The 21,841-nt window shown below is 33.9% G+C and overlaps 2 protein-coding genes across 2 annotated transcripts; one reads left to right on the forward strand and one right to left on the reverse strand.

Annotated features, from left to right (window-relative positions):
- Positions 1-6,554: 6,554 nt before the first annotated feature.
- On the forward strand, positions 6,555-9,674 carry LOC147393633 (cytochrome P450 87A3-like). The gene is made up of 9 exons (XM_086456887.1): positions 6,555-7,188; positions 7,265-7,589; positions 7,680-7,835; positions 7,931-8,185; positions 8,277-8,366; positions 8,472-8,550; positions 9,027-9,133; positions 9,231-9,358; positions 9,451-9,674. The coding sequence occupies exons 1-9, from the start codon at positions 6,986-6,988 to the stop codon at positions 9,542-9,544; spliced, it is 1,437 nt and encodes a 478-aa protein (XP_086313013.1). The 5' UTR covers positions 6,555-6,985; the 3' UTR covers positions 9,545-9,674.
- Positions 9,374-18,001, reverse strand: HAP2 (hapless 2). Its single transcript, XM_086456886.1, has 18 exons — positions 17,634-18,001; positions 17,408-17,551; positions 17,223-17,311; positions 15,891-15,930; positions 15,331-15,388; positions 15,182-15,242; positions 14,224-14,302; positions 13,680-13,814; positions 13,328-13,522; positions 12,777-12,857; positions 12,539-12,639; positions 12,254-12,371; positions 11,779-11,811; positions 11,588-11,681; positions 11,399-11,484; positions 10,813-10,928; positions 10,518-10,618; positions 9,374-10,424 (listed from the first exon to the last, which is right to left on the reverse strand). Exons 1-18 carry the CDS (start codon positions 17,844-17,846, stop codon positions 9,958-9,960), a joined length of 2,211 nt encoding a protein of 736 aa, XP_086313012.1. The 5' UTR covers positions 17,847-18,001; the 3' UTR covers positions 9,374-9,957.
- Positions 18,002-21,841: the final 3,840 nt, after the last annotated feature.

Below are 21,841 nucleotides of genomic sequence, written 5' to 3' on the forward strand. Positions count from 1 at the left end.
CCACGAAAAATTTGGATTGAGGTGGTGAGAATAGATACAAATATACTTAAATCAACAAAATAATCGAATGAGGGAACACGATTTGTTCAGGCTTGATGACGATGAATGCTTATTTTCTTAGGAACATATACTCACATATATTTGATTCTACATGATTTAGTCTTAACAAATTGTAGTTCAATCTAGGGATAACGACCCACGACTTATTTGATTTGTACAATATATGGTTTACACCTAAATCTCTATTTTTTTTTTTTTTTTTACTATTGATATAGTTTTCTTCAATAAAACCACACACCCTTCTATATCTCTACTAATATCTCACGTACGCTTATACATTCATCTCTTACGAACTTTTTTTTTTCTTATTTAAAATCTCTCCAACGAAAGTTTTTTCATTTAAATCGCACAATCCTATTTTGTATGCTCTTGGGAAAGATCATGACAGATCTGGACTAAAAAAAGAACGGGATGCGATGATGATAGGTCTCTCAAACAGGCGATGGCCACTAAGAAGTACGAGTGGATTTTGGATAATCTAATAATATATCACTTGACAAGATCAAGAGCGATCATTTAAAGAAGCCAATTGCGTACTCCTAATCCAAATGATCATGAATTGCAGGAGAATGTTAGAGAAATAGATGCAATCATATTATAATACATAAGATATATTATATCATTATCAATGTATCTCATCACAAAAGGAAAGTAGTGACGGAGAATAAATTAGAATAATTATAGTGTAATGATTTTCTAACGCCCCTCACAAACACATCCCTCATCACAGAATCGTAGATCATTTGCCTTGCAATACGTATAACTATAAATATTTTCTTGTGTATCCCAAAGCAAATGATCTACGGTTTTGTGATGGGGGCATGCGTTATATTATCAGGACTCATAATTATATTAGGCTAGTTTCCTTTTATCTTGGTTGATGTAATCTCTATAAATATCCTTTTGAGATTTATTGGGATATTTATAGAGATTACATCGACCAAGATAAGGAAACTAGCCTAATATAAATATAATTATATTAATTTATTGATACTTCCTAATGTAGAATATTCTAATTTAAATTTCTACACACATATTCTCCAACACTACCTTTCTTTTGTGATGAGATACGTTGATAATGATACAATGTCTCTCATGCATTATGGTATGATTGCATCCATTTATCTAACATGAAGGTTATTAATAGAATGGTTAGGATTATTTCAAATATCGTATAATAAATATGGTTTGAAAAAAATTCTATAGTAAAATGAACCTAACGACAATGGTGTGCTTTTTTGCATTTAGCTTTTAGTGTTATTAATTTCATTGCCTATGGGATGCTTATATGTGCATTGTGGTGTCAAAGGGCTTTGAAATTGAAGGAGGCCTGAGGGAGTCGTTCGAATTTAAGTTATTTGATTTGTTTAGAGAACTGTTATTGGCACTCCAACTTTTACTCATTACAACCCAATTAAAAATGAAGAAAATAAGTAAATGGTTGAGAACAATTAAAAATGGGGGTGCAAATAGAAGTGCACACACACTCTCTCTCTCTCTCTCTCTTCATTTTTTATTTTATTTTTTGTTAGATTTCTATTTCTTGGGTTTAAGATTTTACTTGAACCTAATCTTAATTATAAAAATAATACTAAAATTGTTTGAATGAGTGTTATAATGTTTTGTACCGTCAAGATAATATATTGACCAAAACCTTTGTAATGTTTAAATGATATATTTTAATCTCTAATTAGAATGTGATAAATAATTTAAAAAATTGGAGTGTAATAAGTAAAAATTGGGGTGCCAATAGAAGCTATCTTAATTGGTATGAAGTAAACTAGTTAATACATGCTACGATTCATTATGGGCTCATGAAATCCATCAAATCACGTATCAACAGATTGATTAACACAAAAATGCAGTTTATTGGTTTTTTAGTTTTAAGAATCAAGATTCGGTAAGGTGTCCTGTTCGTAAGAGTAGGAACGATCGTCTACGTAACACGTTCTATAGTTGAAGAATAGAAGACATTGGGCTCCTAATCAAGCCATTCTCTATGTGCACACAGTCCAATGTGTTTTAATCTCCAATTAAAATATGCCTAGGAGACACTGTTCCCATAGATAGGAATGGGACACCTTTTAGGATCATGACTTTTTTTTTAATTGGATTTGATGAACATATCAAATTTGCTTGAAAACACCCTCAAATCCTTAACCCATAGATGTAAAAGGATCATCAATCCACCACAACTCGAAAAAATCCCATATTTGACGTCTCAATGCGTCAAAATTTTCATTATCGATTTTTTTTTCAACGGATTGAAAGTGTCAAATTCATGGAGGATGAATATAATGACTCTAAACCATTAAATCTAGGGAACATTAAAAGTTTCGACAACCTAAACTATCAAAATTCAGTTTTTAAAATTCGTAAACCATGGCTCATGGTAGTAGTAGTTCATGAGACCTTGAATTCCCATGTTTCAGTGTGCATTTTGCCAATAGGCCCCAACCAACAAGTAGAAGTCGAAAAGGGAGTATAGTGGACCAATAACAAACTATGAAGAAAATTTAATTTGATTACATGTGTGAATTATGTAAATAAGCAAATCAAATTAGCAAACAAAAGGGAATGAAATAGCGAGCCTATATGATTGGAGGAACTAATTGCACGTTCAAATTCAAGATGAATGAATCGACGAACCAAGTAACTGTTGAGAAAACAAAGACAATCGAACCAAGAACCGAATTGAAACAAAACACAAATCACATACAGAAACACATATTTTTACGTGATTCCCTCAATATTGAAGTATATCTATGAATCACACCGATCCCACTATATAGATTATGTTATTTCACCTAAAAACAAAAAATATAAATACCCCAAGTAACTTAACTAGGGTTTTACATAATATCAATGAAATTATGAAAATACCCTTAAAAAATTTCTCTACAGACATGAAAGTGTGGTTTGATTTACAGTACCTCCTTATTGACCAGTACTATTAGGCTCCAAAAACCATAACAGGGATTGGGATGAAGGATCACTATTTGATGACACCTTTTCCTCCTTTGAGCCATTTAAATTTCTTGTATACTCCTGAACAGAACAGCATGAAACCTCCGGCCAAACAGTCTCCATTGACAGCTGTAAATTACTTGTTGTCCACTAAGCCCTTAGTTCAGACTCTTCTAACAAAGAGTAATCAAAAGTTAATGGACGACTGATAATATATAAAAAAAATGTGCTTAATTGTCGGCAAAATGTCCAAAGCAACAACAAATATTTTTTGTTTTTTGTTTTTTCTGTTTTGGGTCAATGGGTCCATCTGATATATGGCCCACTAATTGAAAGCAGTTCAGATAAATGGGCCACATGGGGCCCATCACCGGCCTGAATTTGATCTATGACACACCAACCTTTTATAAAGCGTTTTGGGTGATCAAGAGTCTTCTTGATCACCATTGCTTTGAAAAAGTCAACCCTTGGAAGTTCTTCTAAGGATTCCATATCGTTTTGTGGTAGTTAAGGAAGTTGTTCATGACAAGCACCTAATTCCACTAAAATTAATACAACTTTGAGTCCAACTATGAGTATATCAAACCCTATTTTAAAAAGGTGTTAAGTAGAATGAACTCCTTTCTAGCTAGAGACCATTTCACATTGTTTTTAAAAAAAGGAAATTTAATTTGTAAATGATGACCTAAACACTCTCATCGTACTTGTAATTAGGTACTAAGTTGTCATTAGTTGTCGATTAAGTACTTTAGTTAAATAAGTCCAAGTTGATTGACGATGACACGACGCCTCAAATTATTGTAGTTGGTTCTTGTAAGAATTTTCTAGTTGATCTCGAATCATCATCATCTCTAGCTCTGCATGGACATGCATGTCCAAACGCTTTTCCAAAAATGCAAATATTGAAGTTATAGGCATGTGTGAGTTACATATATGCACTCACTTTCAGCAACAGAAGACTTGACTTTGGATAAAAACAAAATGAAGAAACATGATTCAATTAGTCGTAAAAAAAAAGGGAAAAAAATAGAATGATCATACAAGACCGTGATTTGTATAATTCAACAAAATTGTCTATTTCCACGGGACATGACAGTAGAACCTTCTCCTTCACTAAATCAAATAATAATAATAATAAGGAAACTGCTAAAGTCAATGTGCAAGACACTTGTTCGACACTAAATTGGTGTGGAGGTGTGGACGGAACCATATATGTTCTCCTTAAGATATGTGTAAAATGTATCAATAGTTCTATGCACACCACCACATTAACTCAGTGTTGAACGCAGTGTCCTGCATAATTTCTCTAGGAAGATTCTAATAATTATAATAAGAATGTGCAATGATGTTCTCACAATCTCCTTACAACAAATCTCTGAGAATCACCTCGATCAAAGGTTTTACACAAACTACCAACCCCATATAACTCTCCTTTTTCTATTGAGTCTCGATGGGAAAGAAATGGACGAAGGCCATTAAAATGTCCCGCCTAAGAAATCATATCTAGATAAAACAATCAGACGATTTTAACCACCAATCATTAACATTTTCAGATATGATCGAACCTCGATTGGACCCATCAATAGGTAGCTTCTCAACTATTGCACGTGGATCATGTGCCCCCACAAAAACTGACGCAAGAAACGTTTGTGTTCATGAATGTAACATAAGTTTGTTTTGTAAGGCATTATCATCCTTTGTCCACGTACATGAGAAGAAACCTCATGTCTTGTTTCTTGGCCACCCATTTAAGCCATTTTTCTACTTTAAGAATCATATATATCTGCCCATCTTTCACTTCTCTATAGCTGTAGGTAAGCAACTAGAAGTTAAAGCTTATTAAAAAAAAAAAGAGAAGATCAAACTCTTGGGATCCGGACTCGAATGCTTCAGTTTTCAAGAACGACATGACCATAAAGAAGTAAGAAATCATAAGTTGAAAGATAATTAACCACATAAAGGGCTATCTTGGATCCATGTTATATGGGCCATTAACTCTCTCAATTGAATTACATGCGGCATATCCAAGGAGGTATTCCAAATATTAATGAAAATATAGGGGCGTGAAATAAATTCAAAATGCCACATGTCTTGTATCGAGGAAGATTTCTTCAAAATTTTCCAACTCATGATTAACTAGTTATTGCACTATCCAAAGTGTAGTAACCAAGTTCGGATTCGGTAAATGTCAGGTTGAAGTTTAATTCTATTAATTCAAACAAGTTCGTGAGAGTTCCGTAAAAAACAAAATCGGAAAATTTTTGGAGATTATCTAAATAAATTTTTTTTTTTTTTTTTCAAATTTCTTTACAAAATCCATCCTCTTCAACCTCTCTGAAAACCCTAAACTATACTTGAATTTTGAATGTTGAAGAAAATAGAAATTTGCTGATAAAGGGTAAAAATGTTACCATATTCAGCAAAATTGCCAATTAATTGATCGATTGAGCTGATCGACGGTTAAGATTATCCGAATCGGGTCAATCTCTACCTATAGATCTCCCACAATCTATCTAAATTCAGACATGTGTTCCAATATCCTCTATTTTTTTATCTCTTGGTTTACTTTGTGGCAACATTATATTATGGGTTATGAGCTGTCCTCCCTATCCAACCCTTAAAGAAGACCTTTCCAAGCATTTGCTGAGCAGTTAAGCAATCACTGTTAATGTGAAAGCAACCCATTCAACTGTAAGTCTAAATATACCCTAACTGAAGAAACATATAAACAATCAGACAAACCTCTAGTAATTAGGATCTCCATGTTAATTTTCTCTTAATTCCAAATTCTCTATGATTTGATTCTCTTAGGTAGTGTTTGGAAACATGTTGGGAGAGTGCTTCTCATACTTTTGGGTTCAAAACTACGCTTTGGTAACAACTCAGCTTTCTGCTTCCCACTTCTGGAAGCTGACTTTTATTACAGACTAAAATGCCCCTCCCCCCCACCCCAAAAAAAAAAAAAATTTTTAAGAGAGAGAGAGAGGGGTTGAAAAAACTGAAGCAGATATAGTAGTTGCAAAGATATCTACAAGAGCCCAATTGAAAATAACAAGTGATGAACTAAAAAAAAGATCTAGAAAGAGATCTAATTATATAAAAAAGATATGTTTTGCATCTCCTCAGGTTATCTCCATCACATAGATACCAGAGTATATTTAGCTTAGATTTAGGAAGATCTCAGGAGGTTGTTGCAAATGTTCAACTCATTAGATTTCTAGTTTTAAATGATGTCTTTGAAGATTGGATCCTAACATATTTAGGTCACTCAGATCCTTTGGAACCTCTGTATATCTTCTCAAAATCTTGGGAAAAGATCTTGCTCTCTTTTCTTTAAAATATATATATTATTTCTGACTCGTGCGCTTGGTTTTGCATTGGCTTGTGTGAATAACACACACTGCAACAAAATTCAAGACCTCTTGTGTACTCTAATGGTGAAGACAAGCAACCGACAAGAGAGAGTTTAAGAAGCATTTTTAAGATTTAAACAAATACATAGAAGAACCAAAAAGCTGGCTAACAATTTGAAGGAATCAAGAAGCATCTTGTAAGCTTCATATGCTTTAGTCATGGTAGGCTTAATAACACCCTACTCACATTTTAATACAAACGTTGACAATGATATGGGAGTTTTCAAGACAAATTATTCTATTTTTCTTTTTCTTTTTATATTCTAATCTTATCTCCAACAACTTCTACAGCTTTTGACAAACCCATTGCACAAAAACAAAGAACCCAATTTATATTACTTTTATCTTAGTTGTAAGCTCAAGCTTGTCTATTTAAGTATGAACTTCTTAGTTGATGAGATATATGTCAGCATTTGTTCTCCCTGTCTTCCCTCCACATTTTCACCCAACTTTCAAATTCTTCTTGTCTCACCAGTTCAGTTTCTTGTCTATGAAACCCAAAACCCCTTTTGTCTTGAATTTATATCTCTAAGTATAGGTGAGAGATGTATTGGTCTGTTGTATTATGTATTGGTTCATTGCTTGTAATATACCTTACACATTGGGTCTATAGTTGGAGGAATCCCAAATGTAATGGAAAACTCCCCCCAGGTTCAATGGGCTTGCCACTTCTCGGAGAGACCCTTCAATTCTTCGCTCCCAACTCATCGTCGGACGTTCCTCCATTCATCAAAGAAAGAATGAAACGGTAAGATAGCGAAAACTAAAAATGTGTTAAAAGTGATGGTTCTTGTCTCTTACATGCTGTGTTATATTGCTTTCAGATATGGTCCAGTTTTTCGAACCAACTTGGTTGGCCGACCTGTCATAGTATCTACAGACCCAGAAGTCAATCACTTCATCTTCCAACAAGAAGGACAGCTATTCCAGAGCTGGTATCCGGAAACTTTTACGGAGATCTTCGGGAGACAGAACGTGGGCACTTTACATGGATTCATGTACAAGTACCTCAAGAACTTGGTTTTGAATCTCTTTGGTCCTGAAAGCCTGAAAGAAAAGCTTCTCCCTGAAGTGGAACATGCGGCATTCAAAAATTTGCAATTGTGGGCAAGCCAGGACACTGTTGAATTGAAAGAAGCCACCGCAACCGTAAACTCAAGCAAACTCACTCTTTTTATAATCGGAAATTAACGGAAAATGTCTTCTTACCTTCGTGATTCTTTTTTTTCTTCTTTATAGATGATATTTGAACTGAGTGCAAAGAAGTTGATTAGTTACACATATGATCCATCGAAGCACAAAGAGAATCTAAGGGAGAATTTTGTTGCGTTCATACAAGGACTAATTTCTTTCCCCCTTAATGTTCCCGGTACTGCTTACCATAAATGTTTACAGGTAAATAATAAATTATGTTCGTTCAAGATTTTTTTCATTTTAAGTTTATATGGTTTATGTTAATTGGTGGTCTTGACTTACCCAAATTTGATCAGGGACGGAAGAAGGCAATGAAGTTGTTGAAGGATATGTTAGAGGAAAGACGCACCACAATACCGAAGAAGCACCAAGGGGATTTCTTCGATTACGTCCTTGAAGAACTGAAGAAGGAAGGAACAATCCTTTCTGAGGCGATTGCTTTGGACTTGATGTTTGTGCTTCTATTTGCCAGCTTTGAGACAACTTCCTTGGCTATAACTTTAGCCATTAAGCTTCTTACAGACCACCCTCACGTGTTGAAGGAATTAACAGTGAGTAATACTAAATTTTACAGCATTCAGTGTTATATCTACTTGTATTCCAATCAACATGGTTCTAAACCTGATTTTTCCAATTTACCAGGAAGAGCACGAAGCAATTCTCAGAAGCAGAGAAAATGTGGATTCTAAACTGACTTGGAAAGAATACAAATCAATGACTTTTACAGCTCAGGTGTGTAAAGCACTCTAACCCTATGTTCTTACTTGGCTAGATATACCTCAACTTCCCTTTAAGTGGCTCGGTTTTACCAACTTTACTGGCTCACTGAAACTGCAGGTTATCAATGAAACAGTTAGGCTGGCGAATATTGTTCCAGTAATTTTCAGAAAAGCATTAATAGATATCCAGATAAAAGGTATATTTACTCTCAATTGACTCCGTTGTAACTAAAATAACACTTCGTCTTAGTTCTTTTTGTGTGTGTGTGTGTGTGTGTGTGTGTGTGTGTGTTTGAATGGTGTTGAATGTATATTTCCCTCCACTCTTGGGTGCGTCATACCTCATTTAAGCCCCGGACCCTCTTACATCCATAATTCTCCCCCTCTCAAACAGATTGATCTTTTGGAGTAGTTTAGTTGTTTAACATCGTATAGGTCATGGTTCGATTCTTTCCACCCTTAAGTGGGTGAGGTGGAGTGTTGAGTGTATATTTTCCTCCACTCTCGGGTGTGTCATACACCACTTAAGCCCCGTGACCCGCCTATATTCATAGTTCTCCCCCTCTCCAACAGATTGGTCTTTTGGAGTAGTTGGCTGTGTAACAAATTATACTTGTGTAACTTTTCTTATTCCAATGCTTAATATCATTTGGACGAATCACTATCGATGCAGGATATACAATTCCAGCAGGATGGGCAGTCATGGTCTGTCCGCCAGCTGTCCACTTGAATCCTGCTAAGTATGAAGATCCCCTTGTGTTCAATCCACGGAGATGGGAGGTGGGTTGGGTCATACATTTGGAAATGTTTAGTTTTTGTTTCCTTTCTTCTTAGTTTCTTAGTTCTTATTCACAATCAATACAAATGTATAATACAGGGCATGGAATTAAATGGAGCATCTAAACATTTCATGGCTTTTGGTGGTGGCATGAGATTTTGTGTTGGAACAGAATTCACTAAGGTGCAGATGTCAGTATTTCTACATTGCTTGGTTACAAAGTACCAGTAAGTAACACCATATAATAGAGAGATGGAGTGTGAGAGATACCGTTATATAGAGAGAAAGAACTGATCATTACTGCATCTGGAATTTTCAGGTGGACACCAATCAAGGGAGGAGATATAATCCGAACTCCTGGTTTGTCGTTTCCGAATGGTTTTCACATTAAGGTCTCGGAGAAGATTAAATAAAGCAGCCCACGAGGAAATTCTCCTTCATCATAAAAAACAGAATCAATAATTCAAATTATTTGTATGTGTAGAGCCAGTTTACTAAGAAGTTGTTCATACCACCTTTCAACAAACAGGAATCCTATTCTCAAGTTGAAAAAAGGAAGGAGTTTAAAGTACCTTTGGATTCTGCTCGAGGTCGCTACAAAGTTTTCTGGATTTTAGTTGACATCTATGAAATTTTTTCTCTAGAAATAAGACTAGAGACAAGAATAATATACAAAACTGTAACAAATTTATCAAAATATCATAATCTACATGTAACATTGTGTAAAGGTCTTCAAAATAAACATTTTGTGTGAACTGTGTTTCTGATGTGTAAAAGTTCTTCAAAATATACTGCAAAGAAGTTCCACCAATTATTATGTGGCCTGCTACATGCGTGCTTTTCCTTTTTCGCGTCCGTGGTGCTCAAAAACCTCATCCATTGAAATGCCCCCTTGTCTCCTAAAGTAGGGTTCACCTCTTCTCTCTGAGTAGCGTTGTTGCACGACACCCAAGTTCTTACGACGTTCATGTTTGCCTCTATCTTTATGAACGTGGTGAAGATGATTATCATGATTATGGTGATAGTAATCAGTTTCCAACTCAGCAAGGCCATGCTTGTGGAGCTGATGGTGAGCATAGTGACTACTTCTTCGCTTATGTTGTCCATCATGCTTATAGTGCCTTACTTCGCGCTTATGATGCTTATGAGGATATGTGTGGGAGCGACCAACATCTATTCCATGCTTTCGATCGATTAGTGTTCTTTGCTTCCCTTCTATAAAATGATCCTCCCACCAATCATAAAGAGGATCAAATAGTCCTTTTTGATGTAAAAGCCATAGGAGAACAATCACTGTAACTCAAGCACAAAATAATTGTAATATTTGTTGCATGTTTTGTTAATTATTTATTCTTATTAGTAAGTGAATAGTTAAAAGGAAACTACCTGTCGGGAAAATCGCCAAAAATAAACCAAACATCACAATCCAACTCAAACATATATACTGGATGTGGCAGCTGAAGTCAAAAAAACCTAAGCATTTACTTCTGCTCATAAGACAATTACAAGAATATTAGAAAACAATAAGAGAAAATTGATTGCAAGCCACCATATGAGGACAACTAAGAAATAAAAATAAAAATATGACAAACACTTATTGCTTTGTGAAGAAACTTAATATAGGAAAATTTTGAGCTCTAACAGCTGAAAAACTCAATTGATATGGTAATGGAACACGTACCTGCAAGTTTTTCCAGTAAAGAAATCTGCAAAACCGTCTTCAAATTTGTTCCATATGCTTCGAATAGATGCAAAAAAACCCTTAACACTGCTCTTTGGTGGTTCAAATGGAGTAATCTGTAACATGCCAAAAGTTTCAAGTGATTGTTCAATCATATCGGCCAAAAGAATTCAAGGAATGAATTGGCCAACAAATGATTTGATGAGAGATGTTTTATCCTTATTTTTGTATATATTTAAAGGGAAACCCCCTGGAGACCACTCGCTTTAAATTAGAAAAGACCCATCCAATTTAAGTTACAAAATCGGTCCTAATAGCGAATGCAAATTTTCTTGGAAGAGTTTCTTCTCTCTAATTGGATTGCTTAGTATGCAAAACATGTTCTAAAACAGAGTTTTTCTTACATATTTTTAGCAAAACAAACCATGGGTGCAGAACGTTATTAGAGTTTATCCTAAGTAAAGCCAGGAATTGAAATACTTTGGCTTCAAACTCTCAAGAACATTGCATATTTAACTTATATATAGAAAATATGTCTCGAAAAAAAATTGACAAAGGAAGATTAATTCTTAAACTACCACCAAACCTGCCCATTTTCCAGAATGGTAGCTGTAGTAGTGAATTGGCACTCTGCTCTATCAACTTCAGCAAAATCAGAGTCCTTTAATATTGCTGTATTCAAGAACCAACATTTGAACAACAATGTGATTTTTTTGGCTTATTGTCGTAGTTGCCATAAAATTCTTTGATCTTCCTTCCCAGTAATTAGTCATACCTGCACATACGTATCTTGCAGCCTGATCTGTTGTAGGATATATTTTGAATGAGCGAATGGAAACTTCTTCCGGTTTCATTATAAAGAATTGTTCCTATAAACATATGATGATATTATCCTTAGGGAATGTTTAATCATAATGTGAGTCTTTATTTATACATAAGAAAGATGGAAAATGTGACAAGAAATACCTCCATGAGGGTAATGCCTCTTGAGCAGTTAAACTACAAGAAAATTTTGATCAATAAAATTAGGAAAAGATATCTTGAACTTATTTTCATTAAACGCAGTCGCCACGTATGCAATTGTATACTATATAATTTAATGGAATGTCACGATGCCGGCATGCAAATTTCTTTATTTTATTTTAATATCTTTTGAATGCTACAATGATACTCTCTAAGGAAGCATTTGATTTGGATTGTTAGATTCTGATTTTGGATTGACAGAATTAGATTGTGAAAATTGATTTCCAGAACGCATAATCATGTTTCGCTGCGCTGTTTTCTAGAAACTTGGGGGAAAATCATTTTTATGGTCCAAACCAAACATAACATCAAATTCTATAATCCAAACCAAATGTCCCCTAAGATTCAATACAGATTATGATGAACATTTTTTCTCCCATTAAAAAATGCACAGAGAAAGAGAGGTCGACGAGAATACCGTTAAACTATAGGACGCTTCCAATTTACCAATGTTCTTAGTTGTGATTGTAGCAGTCCCAAATTGAGTAAGAGCTTCAAATGTTGGGATAGTAACGCTTAAGATTTTACCAGGACTCCTGAAAAGAAATGGAAAGGAATCAGCACAATTATCCACAACAAAACATCATCGTCATCATTTAACCATCCCAAAATGTTGGGGTCGGCCATACCATTTGACCATAATAAAATGTCTTTAAAAATATGTCGTTTGTACGAGAGATTAATATGAAGAAAAAGTCAGAACCTTTGGTAGACATATTCTATGTCGTCAGCACTTAGTTCTATTAAGAGATTTGTATTGAGCACTTCAGTGATTCCTATAGAGAATGAATGTGTCCCTGCATTCTTCACATAATTGCAGGAAGAACTTCAGAAGAAGTTTTTTTTTTTTTTTCCTTTGGAGGGTAAAATAAGAAGTTTATTTTCAAGTCCTAATAACAGGTAAGTTTGTGAAAAACAAAATATAATTGTAAGAACATTACTGGATGCTGGTTTATCCTTTCAAACCTTCCTTCCACACCATACAGGGGCAATTGATTCCTACTAATTCGGTTCTGGTCAGCCTGTCCAAAATAAACACGAAATCTTTTATATAATTCAAAAGAACGTCATAAGCCACAAAAGGAAACGAAGACAAACTAGTGCAGAAGACAGTCCTTGTGTCAAGGTCAGAACAAACATTTATAACCATCTAAAACATTGAATTTGAGAAACAATATGATGAACAAACATAAATATATCCATAAAGGTCAAGAAATCGATGAGTAAAAAATCAACATAGATTAATCTTGTCCATGTCTTCCATGAAAAGCAAATATATGTGTCTAAGGAAAACATAATTACGGAGCTAACAAGTAATGGTTAAGAATGTCAAAATACATGTCAAAACCCTTTAAACCTATCTTCACCTTACTAAACTAACCATTTATGTATCAAAAACAAAAGTTGCAATATCATATAAAAATAATTACATCTAAGAAAATGAATTCCAGTACACTAGAAGACCAACTAGATTTCGGTTTCAAAGACTAACCTCCCAAAAGTTCCAGAGTTGATTATGCAAGCAACTCCACAGTGGGGTAGAACAAAAGTTTGGTTGCCCATTGTAAGCCTCATAACCGACACCAATTTTGTTGCATTCAAGACCATCTAAGGTGAATCGCACTCTCTCCAACAACATCCACATTGAAAAATTACTCCCTAAATTTTGAGGTTGACCAGGGCCAGCCTTCCAATAAATTCAAAGCACTTAGCAACATAATTAAGTAATCTTAGTAGGAATATGTAAACTAGCATCATGTATTAAATAGGCAAAGCAAGGTGAATGATCAAAGAATTACTACTATTGAGTAGATGAAATCAGGGATGCACATATTTAAACATACCACCCGAGGAATTACAAGATAAAAGTCCTCAAGTGAGGGGATATTTGTATAGCCAACAAAATCGCCGATAAGATTAACTCTCAGAAAGTTGTCATTGGATGACACAGTTCTATTTTCCGGACCAACAACCACCTCCTGCTAGTGAAATCATCCACAAAAAGTTATATTATTGATCACTTTGAACAAAAAAATTATACCGAGAATTTAAAAATAATTTATGAGCAAACACTTAACTTTCAAACCAACTATAAATTTCAAATATTTGGTATGTAATCTCCATTGGTATAAATTCTCATAGTAATAGCATATCTGTTTTAAGAAGCCATCACAGACATATTTGAATCTAAATTCCTTGGACAGTCAAAAGTTAAACCATATTATCATGAACATTTAAGAATAGAAATATTTTGTATCTTTGGTAGGAAAAAAAAGAACTTAAAAATTAATTTCTTTTACATCAATTGAAAGCTTGCATTAATGAATCATTAGCAATTGATATCTGTTGATTTAAAAAATGGAATAATGCTTGGGAGATGCAACATACTGATATTTTTGATCCTGTCTTCACTTCAATTCGAACACTAAATCCTAGTGAACGCCTTCCAATACCAAAAACATGGAACCTGTTGTGAAAAAAAAAAAAAATTACTGGCATCATTGACTAGTACTTGCAAAGCGGAGAACTGAAAAACAAGGACTCAATCAACCACATACAATGCATATGTGCGTAAGGTGCACAGCTCATCATCAAATTTTATTACTGAAGTCAAATAGCCTAATAGTAAAAATCATGGTTAATATGATGCTTATATCCATTAAAATAACGAGTGTACGATGGGGTCTATGAAAAAAAAAGTAAGATTGAGAATCCAAACATGGAAACAAGTTGATATATTAGAAAATAAAAATAATAAATTAAGAGAGCTGCTATTGGCACCCCCACTTTTACTTATTACACCTCAATTAAAAATAAAGAAAATAAGTGAATAGTTGAGAATAAGTAAAAGTTGGGGTGCCAATAGAAGCTCTCTCTCTTTTTTTTTTTTTTTTTTTTGCTAGACTTCTATTTTTTGGGTTTAGATTACAATTTGAGCCAAACCTTGTAATGTTTGAAGAGTGTGTTTTAATTTTTAATTGGGGTGTGATAAATAATTTAAGAAATCATGGTGTAATGAGTAAAAGTTGGGGTGCCAATAGCAGCTCTCTGAATTAATATTCCAAAGAAAATGATTCCGTTTCCATCAAACAATAACATGTTTAAAGCCTCAAACACCCAAAGCGTTGTAAGCAGACAATATGAGTAAAAGACCTATTATATACAAATCCAGACTTTTGATCAGCTGAGAATGAAATTTATGAATAAGAGAACTAAAAAAGAAAGTGATTTGATTAAAGTAGCTACTACCACAACTGCATGTCATATACTAATATGATTTTTTTACAGATTGTAAATGCAACTGACCAGCAAAAGAAGTTAGAGATTTAGTAACTAATAGCCATACCAATCACCTGGAAATCGAAGACAATGTGCAGTGTTGGCCTTCCCTTTCATCATCTTATCAACTAATCAAAAAATCAATTATGGATTCATCAACAAAATGTGAGCAGCTTAGTGGAATTGAGTTTGTTGAACTAATTTCCAAGCACCTACAGAAGTTCCCGCATGAGGAAGGCACACGACGACGCGTCCCACAAGGACAACATATAGGCTATTCACAAAGAAAACAGAAAGTAGCAACATGAGTGCTTCATAGAAAAGGATTAGAACAAAAGTTGCTACTGGGCACTATAAAAATACATGGATTGTTAAACAAAAGGTCTGCTGAACTTTGCAGATAAAACATTGTTCTAGATGACCATGTGTGATGAGGTCCACTTTAGTAAGAAGTAGCTATTAAATATATATATTTTTTTTTCTATGAGCACCAAATATCATTTTTTTGAATACAATAGTTTCGGAATACTGTCTTATAATCTTTCAATTGATAAACATTAAGCATGGTTTTAGACAAATTGAACATGCTTCCAGTGACAAAGGCAATGCTTTACACAATTGAATGGAGGAACTTATTTCATACAACAAACCTAATTTTTTTGGGATAAGGCTTTGATTATGAGGATGAAATCTAATGTGCTATTCAATATTGATACTGGATAAAAATTGAAAATAATACTTTGAAATGATGAGATACGAAGTGGCAGACACCTCACCTGAGTATGCTCAATAATGTGGCCATTTTCATCTCGCAACCTAATAAATGCAACAAACTATCAAAATGAGCCACGTAGAGGAACTATATCTACATTACAATACTTAATGTGGTATTCAAGAACCATATTTTAACAAAGATTGAGAATTTCCAAGAGAAGCATTTATGAGAAACCAAGTAGTTAGTGGCAGCTGATTAGGCTCTTATTTGAACCCCCTACTATGAAATTTCACTAGAAAGAGTCCCACCATTTCACTGGAGGACGGAGATGGTGTGGTTAAAGCTTGATTTTGACAAAGTGTCATAGGCTCCCCAGTTCGGCCAACATATATTAAGGTAAGTCCTCATGGTGTTTTGGGCCTAGTAGCAAACATTCAAGACTTAAATCACTTATATAAAGGCCTCTAAATGTTTAAAAGGATCAGTTAAAAGGTTCATTGGTCATACAAGGAAACTCCCAGGATAAATGAGATTTATAAAAACACTGATGAAATTTATGAGATTTACAAAAGTGTCATTGCACAAGTACCATTCGGCTCCTTCACATACAAATCTTGAATGTTTGGAATTCATTACGCAACGAAACATTGCTATTGCAATTTCGAATTGAAGGGTAAACCCTCACATTGTCACTAAGAGACAAAATACCAAAGTGTATTATTGGATAATTAGAGTATTGGAGGGTTTTTATCCAAAAAATTCAATATATATATATATATATATAATAAAACACAATAATGAGTCCCACTCCAGCTACAATGAAGTGGAGTTCACAATACCCACTTTATTGCATTTCCTCTTCACCTCCTTCAACTTTATTGTCTTTCCTCTCTTCCCCCTTCTTTTAATAATATCCCTCTAATTTTACTATATTTTCTCTTTTACCATTTTTTCAATAATACCCCTCTAACTTTATTATATTTTCTCTTTTACTTTTTTAACCCCAAAAAGAGTATGTCCAGTACAGGCAAACTCCAGTTTATATACACAAAGGTGTCCACCCATGTGGGGTAAAAAGATTGAGACAAAAGGAGTGGGATCCACACAACCCTGTTTTATTGTCTTTTGTCATTCCTCTCCACCCCCTTTCAACTTTATTGTTTTTCCTCTCCTCCCTCCTTTCCTCTTTTATCACTTTAACCCCAAAGAGGATGCTCGTGTTGTAGGCACGGCAATCTCTAGTAGTATATGTGTGTGTCTGTGCAAAGGCAACAAAGAATGTACGTTAAAATTAGTTCATGTCATTTTAAAAAAGCTGACTAGAGGTTGGGTGTAATGTAAGTTCCATTTGTAACGAAAACCAAATCAAATCAGACTCAAAAAAGTTACTCGCCTTTCGCATATTTTAACAACTTTAGCACTAGCATCCGCCTCGCATTTGCGTGTCTTAACAAAATACTCCTCAGGTTTATAAGGAACATCCTTCAAAGAAGAAAAGAAAAATAAAATAAATCTTAAAAAACAGATCCTTACAATCACATTTCTCATTCAAAGGGGCAATGAGGATAGTTCTCTCACTCGTATATATGTGATTTCATAGATTGCATAAGCAGCAGTTTTGCTGACTGTTACAACAGGTGGTATTCTCACAGTTTGCATCTTTTGTGTTGAATTCTCCTCTACCTCAACTATTTCTGCAACAATTGAGGCTTCTCCACCACTCTGGCCAAAAAAATTAGGGTTTTGGATCCAAGTGAAAACGAAATTTTGTTTCTTTTAAAAAAAATTTGACTAAAATTCTTACCGATCCGCTTGGTACCGCCATGTTTACGACAATTTTCTTAGTGCAATTCAATGTTTCGGATTCTGAAATTTTCTCGCATTTCTCAAGCTTTGATTTCGAAAGGATCTGAAGTCCAATTACGGTTTTGAGACAGAGAAACCAAATGCAGATTAAGAAGAACAAGAAGACAAACCATCGAACAGATCTTAATAGTTTTGATCGGATCATCTTCATTTTTTTCAACAAAAAAAAAATTATAATCTTCTTTGAAGATTTAGTTTAGTTTTTGGTGAGCAGTGTTGATGGATGTTTAAACAAGTGAAGTGGAGCGAAGCGCCGGTTGATGGAGTGAGGGAAGGAGATGGTAGTGGCGAGTTTGGCGGGTTCTACTCCAAGTTATAACCGCCCAAAATCAACATTTTCAAATTGGACCCAAAAGTACCAAATATTTTGATTTTTTGAATCGTCTCGGTCTCGGGAGAGTCCAACCGTTCGAATTTGACTCTTTTTACCGCGCGGGTTGGGTTGTCAACGAATAGGATCAGACCCGAATCATGATCCGCTCCGATAAGTTTGGGTCTAGATCAATTATTTGTAATATCGATACGGATCCGATCTATTCTCATAAATACATTATAAAGGGACCAGTTAGTTGCACACCGTTAATGGCTGGTTGCACACCAAACATAAAAAATTACTTATAAAGAGATATTGAAGTGAAAATAGGCTCACATGTAAACTATGGAGGTTAAAACTTGCTCCACCTCAAGATCCTCCCTGATTTAAATCTTCCCTTTTTTCTATATTCGTGGGAGGGCCTGCAACAAAACCACTCCGACACCCAAGTTATAATTTCTAGTGTCAATCACACGGTGTATTCTTAGAGAGGATTTTTCATATTTTTTTTGTGTTGTTCCCTTGTACTTATAGAGCTTTCTGCCCTCAACTCTTCTAGGATTTCCTCCGTGATTTTTGCCTAAGTGGTTACACCTACTCAGCGATTCACTTTGATTTTTGAGGGAGCAGTTACACTTAACACCTTAGATTTTACAGGATTTGATCCAACCTCTAGACCAATATAGCTAGGGAAATCGGTTTTAATACTAGTCGGATGATCAATTGCTCATCACACAATTCGGTTCTTTGGCTACAATTCCTCGAGATTGCCACATGTCATTTGTTTGCAAAATACCTTCAACATAAACTATCAGTCGCCTATAAGTACAACTTAGGATAGTTGATATTACAGTAAAGTACATACATAATCTTAGAATGATACACATTAGAGAGAGAGAGAGAAGAAGAAATGACTCGTCGGGCCTTCTTCTAGGGGCTCAATGTGTTCTTTTAACTAAAAAGAACAAAAATCGATGTCAATTTGTTTGGGAGATGAGAGATTATTCTCACACCAGTAGCACTATTAGTTAAGTCAAGAATTCCATGACAACAAGAGAAAAAAATTTCTAAAGAGCTCTCATATATCCGTGAGTATCTTTCTAGTATCTTATATATATAGTGTGCAAAGGGGATTTTTAAATGATGGAGTGCAATTAATAAACTTGTAATGGTTGTCTAATATCAGCTTAGAAATTAATATAAACTTGTGTATTTAAAGGGAACATAACTTTGTATATATGGCTTCAAAATGATAAAATGTTTCTTATAAAAATTACTAAACCAACAATAATTTATGTGGGCATAATTTAGGAAGAACAAAAAAAATTAAAAAGGGAGTGCAATCTTATATATATAATTATTTTTGGAGTGTAATAATCCTAATGGAGTGCAAAAGGGATTTTTAAATAGTGGAGTGCAATTCATAATGGATGGTGTGCAACTAGTTAGTCGCATATATAAATTATATAGGGCTTGACACGAGTCAAGTTCAGGATGGATATGAGTATACCCATATCCAGATTTTTTATCCATATATAAATCCGACTCAGATCCTACTAGCTAAAATCATTTCTAAACCTTTTTGTTTTCATTAAACCCGTATCCAGATCCAATCAAATTAATTAATTTTGAGCAGATAATTTCAAACCATTTAAAGTTATTTCAATGAAAATTGTTAAAAGGTGTAACAAAAATGTGACTTAAACTCGAGACCTATCCCATTTTAAAGATAGGCCTTGACCATTATGCCTAACACTTGTTGGTTGATAAAAATTAGCTTGAGAAATATATACAAAAAAGTAATATATCATTCGAATATAGGGATGGGTATGTATTTGATTCAGGTTATGGGATGCCAAATCATAACCGATCCATATTTTAATTCGGATATGCTTGAAGGAACCAAATCCACTAAATTCAGATTCAAGTCACTCAGATTTTGAATAAAATCCGACCCACTTTAAGCCCTAAAATTATAAGGTCCGACTAGTTGCACACCACCCATCATCAATTGCACTCCATCGCTTAAAAAATTCTCCTTGCACCCATTTGAATGATTACCCTCAAAAAAATAATTATAAAAATAATAATAAAAAATTGCACTATTTTCTTCTTTTTTTTCTTCCTAATTATGCCCACATAAATTATTGCTGGTTCAATCATTTTTACAATAAACATTTTATTATTTCGGAACCATATTTACAAAGTTATATTTCCTTGAAATACACAATTTTATATTAATTTATAAACTGAGATTAGAAAATCATTACTTTGATGAAGTCAAAGCCAAAAAGAATACGAACAAAATCAATCACAAGACATGAGCAAAGTAAAGCATGTACATATAATACAAAGCTACAAGTTAAAATAAAGGTTAAACCCCTAAAAGGTTACCTATTGGAGTGCAAACAACAAGTTAAAATAGAAGTCACAAAAAAATAAAAATAATAATAATAATTAAAATAAGGACTTTTGTAAGAAAAATAAAGCAACTCCAACACACTCGGGGTTGGGCTCTACATCCCCTCCCAAGTATTGTTTTGGAGAGTCGGAGTGCTCTGAATGGACTCCAACTCACTCTCCATCTGGCTCTCTATTTTTTAATGTTTTAGAGGAAAAAAGATTCTCTAGGCAAAAGAAGAGAGTTAGATTTTCCCTCTCTACTTTTGGCTGGTAAATGAACATGATCGTTGGCTATAAGTTTATGGGGAGTCATCTTGGGTAGTACAATTGGAGTACATACCCATTAAATATCCAAAATTAACTTTCTATAATAAAATACCTAATGATTTTATCTAAGGATTATGGAGAGTCGGTTGAAGATGCTCTTACATTTAAACTTAATATAATCAAGGTCATTTTGATAATTAAAAAAAACCAATAAAATTGCAATGCCATACCCCTATAATCATGTTGGTTATTTTCAAAATTACAAAAATATCATTTTTACTATATATTTTTAAATAATTCTTTAATTTAATATTTTGAATCACAGGTAAGTCCTAATACATGTGTGTTTGCACATGCCACCTTCTAGTTATTTATAAATAAAGACATTTCCAACATAATTTTACTTTTTAAAAATCATTTATACATAATTAAAAAATAATATTCATTGTATTACTAAAAATTTAAAATTTTGTTTCAATGACATTTTTGTATTTTTATCAGTGATACTTCAGAACTCTATTGGAGACAAAAGAAGTAAGGGGAACTTGTCATGATTTTTTACTTTAAAATATAGATGGTGAAATCTCGATGATGGTAGACATTTTTGTGTATAATATGGTTGGACACTAATTGTTTTTCCATGTTTTATTTACAAACAAATTATATTTATACCAAATTGAAATTGGGCATTTTTCTCTTATTGACAATATTTTAATATTTTAGTGGTGTTAGATATCCTATGCCAGGCATCGTAGGGTATTTCTATCTAAGGTTCTAATAAGAAAAAGCCAGCAACATTCTCGAACACTAGGTGCAAGCATGATTTTAAAAATGGCCCGAGATTGAACTAACTTGCTAGAGTCATCTCGATGACTTCACGAACGAGTTAGAAAAATCAATGTGATTCTTCATTCAAATTGGCATGTCAAACATCTGAGACATTGTCCAAGTTTATGAAAATCTGAATTAATAACACTTGGTCGAATTAATCAACTTTTATTTATTTTTTAATAAAATAAATAAAATTAGATGATTTAGATATTTATATTGTCTAACTAGAATTTGAATGTCGCGTCTGAGTATCTCTCTAATCTACCTTATTTTATAAATGGGATTATAGTTATTTGAATATAAAATAAATATTAGTAAATAATTTATAATCA

The sequence above is a fragment of the Akebia trifoliata genome, chromosome 10 (genome assembly GCF_017979445.1).
Source record: "Akebia trifoliata isolate Shusen 1 chromosome 10, ASM1797944v1, whole genome shotgun sequence".
NCBI classification, from domain to species: domain Eukaryota; kingdom Viridiplantae; phylum Streptophyta; class Magnoliopsida; order Ranunculales; family Lardizabalaceae; genus Akebia; species Akebia trifoliata.

Coding starts and splice junctions, on each gene's coding strand:
- HAP2 (XM_086456886.1), bottom strand. CDS start 17,846: ATGAAGATGATCCGATCAAAACTATTAAGATCTGTTCGATGGTTTGTC. Junction 15,931..17,222: donor GTTGTTAAAATATGCGAAAG/GCGAGTAACTTT, acceptor TGCATTTATTAG/GTTGCGAGATGAAAATGGCC. Junction 13,815..14,223: donor AGACAGGATCAAAAATATCA/GTATGTTGCATC, acceptor TTTCACTAGCAG/GAGGTGGTTGTTGGTCCGGA.
- LOC147393633 (XM_086456887.1), top strand. CDS start 6,986: ATGTATTGGTCTGTTGTATTATGTATTGGTTCATTGCTTGTAATATAC. Junction 7,836..7,930: donor CTTACCATAAATGTTTACAG/GTAAATAATAAA, acceptor AAATTTGATCAG/GGACGGAAGAAGGCAATGAA. Junction 9,134..9,230: donor TCAATCCACGGAGATGGGAG/GTGGGTTGGGTC, acceptor TGTATAATACAG/GGCATGGAATTAAATGGAGC.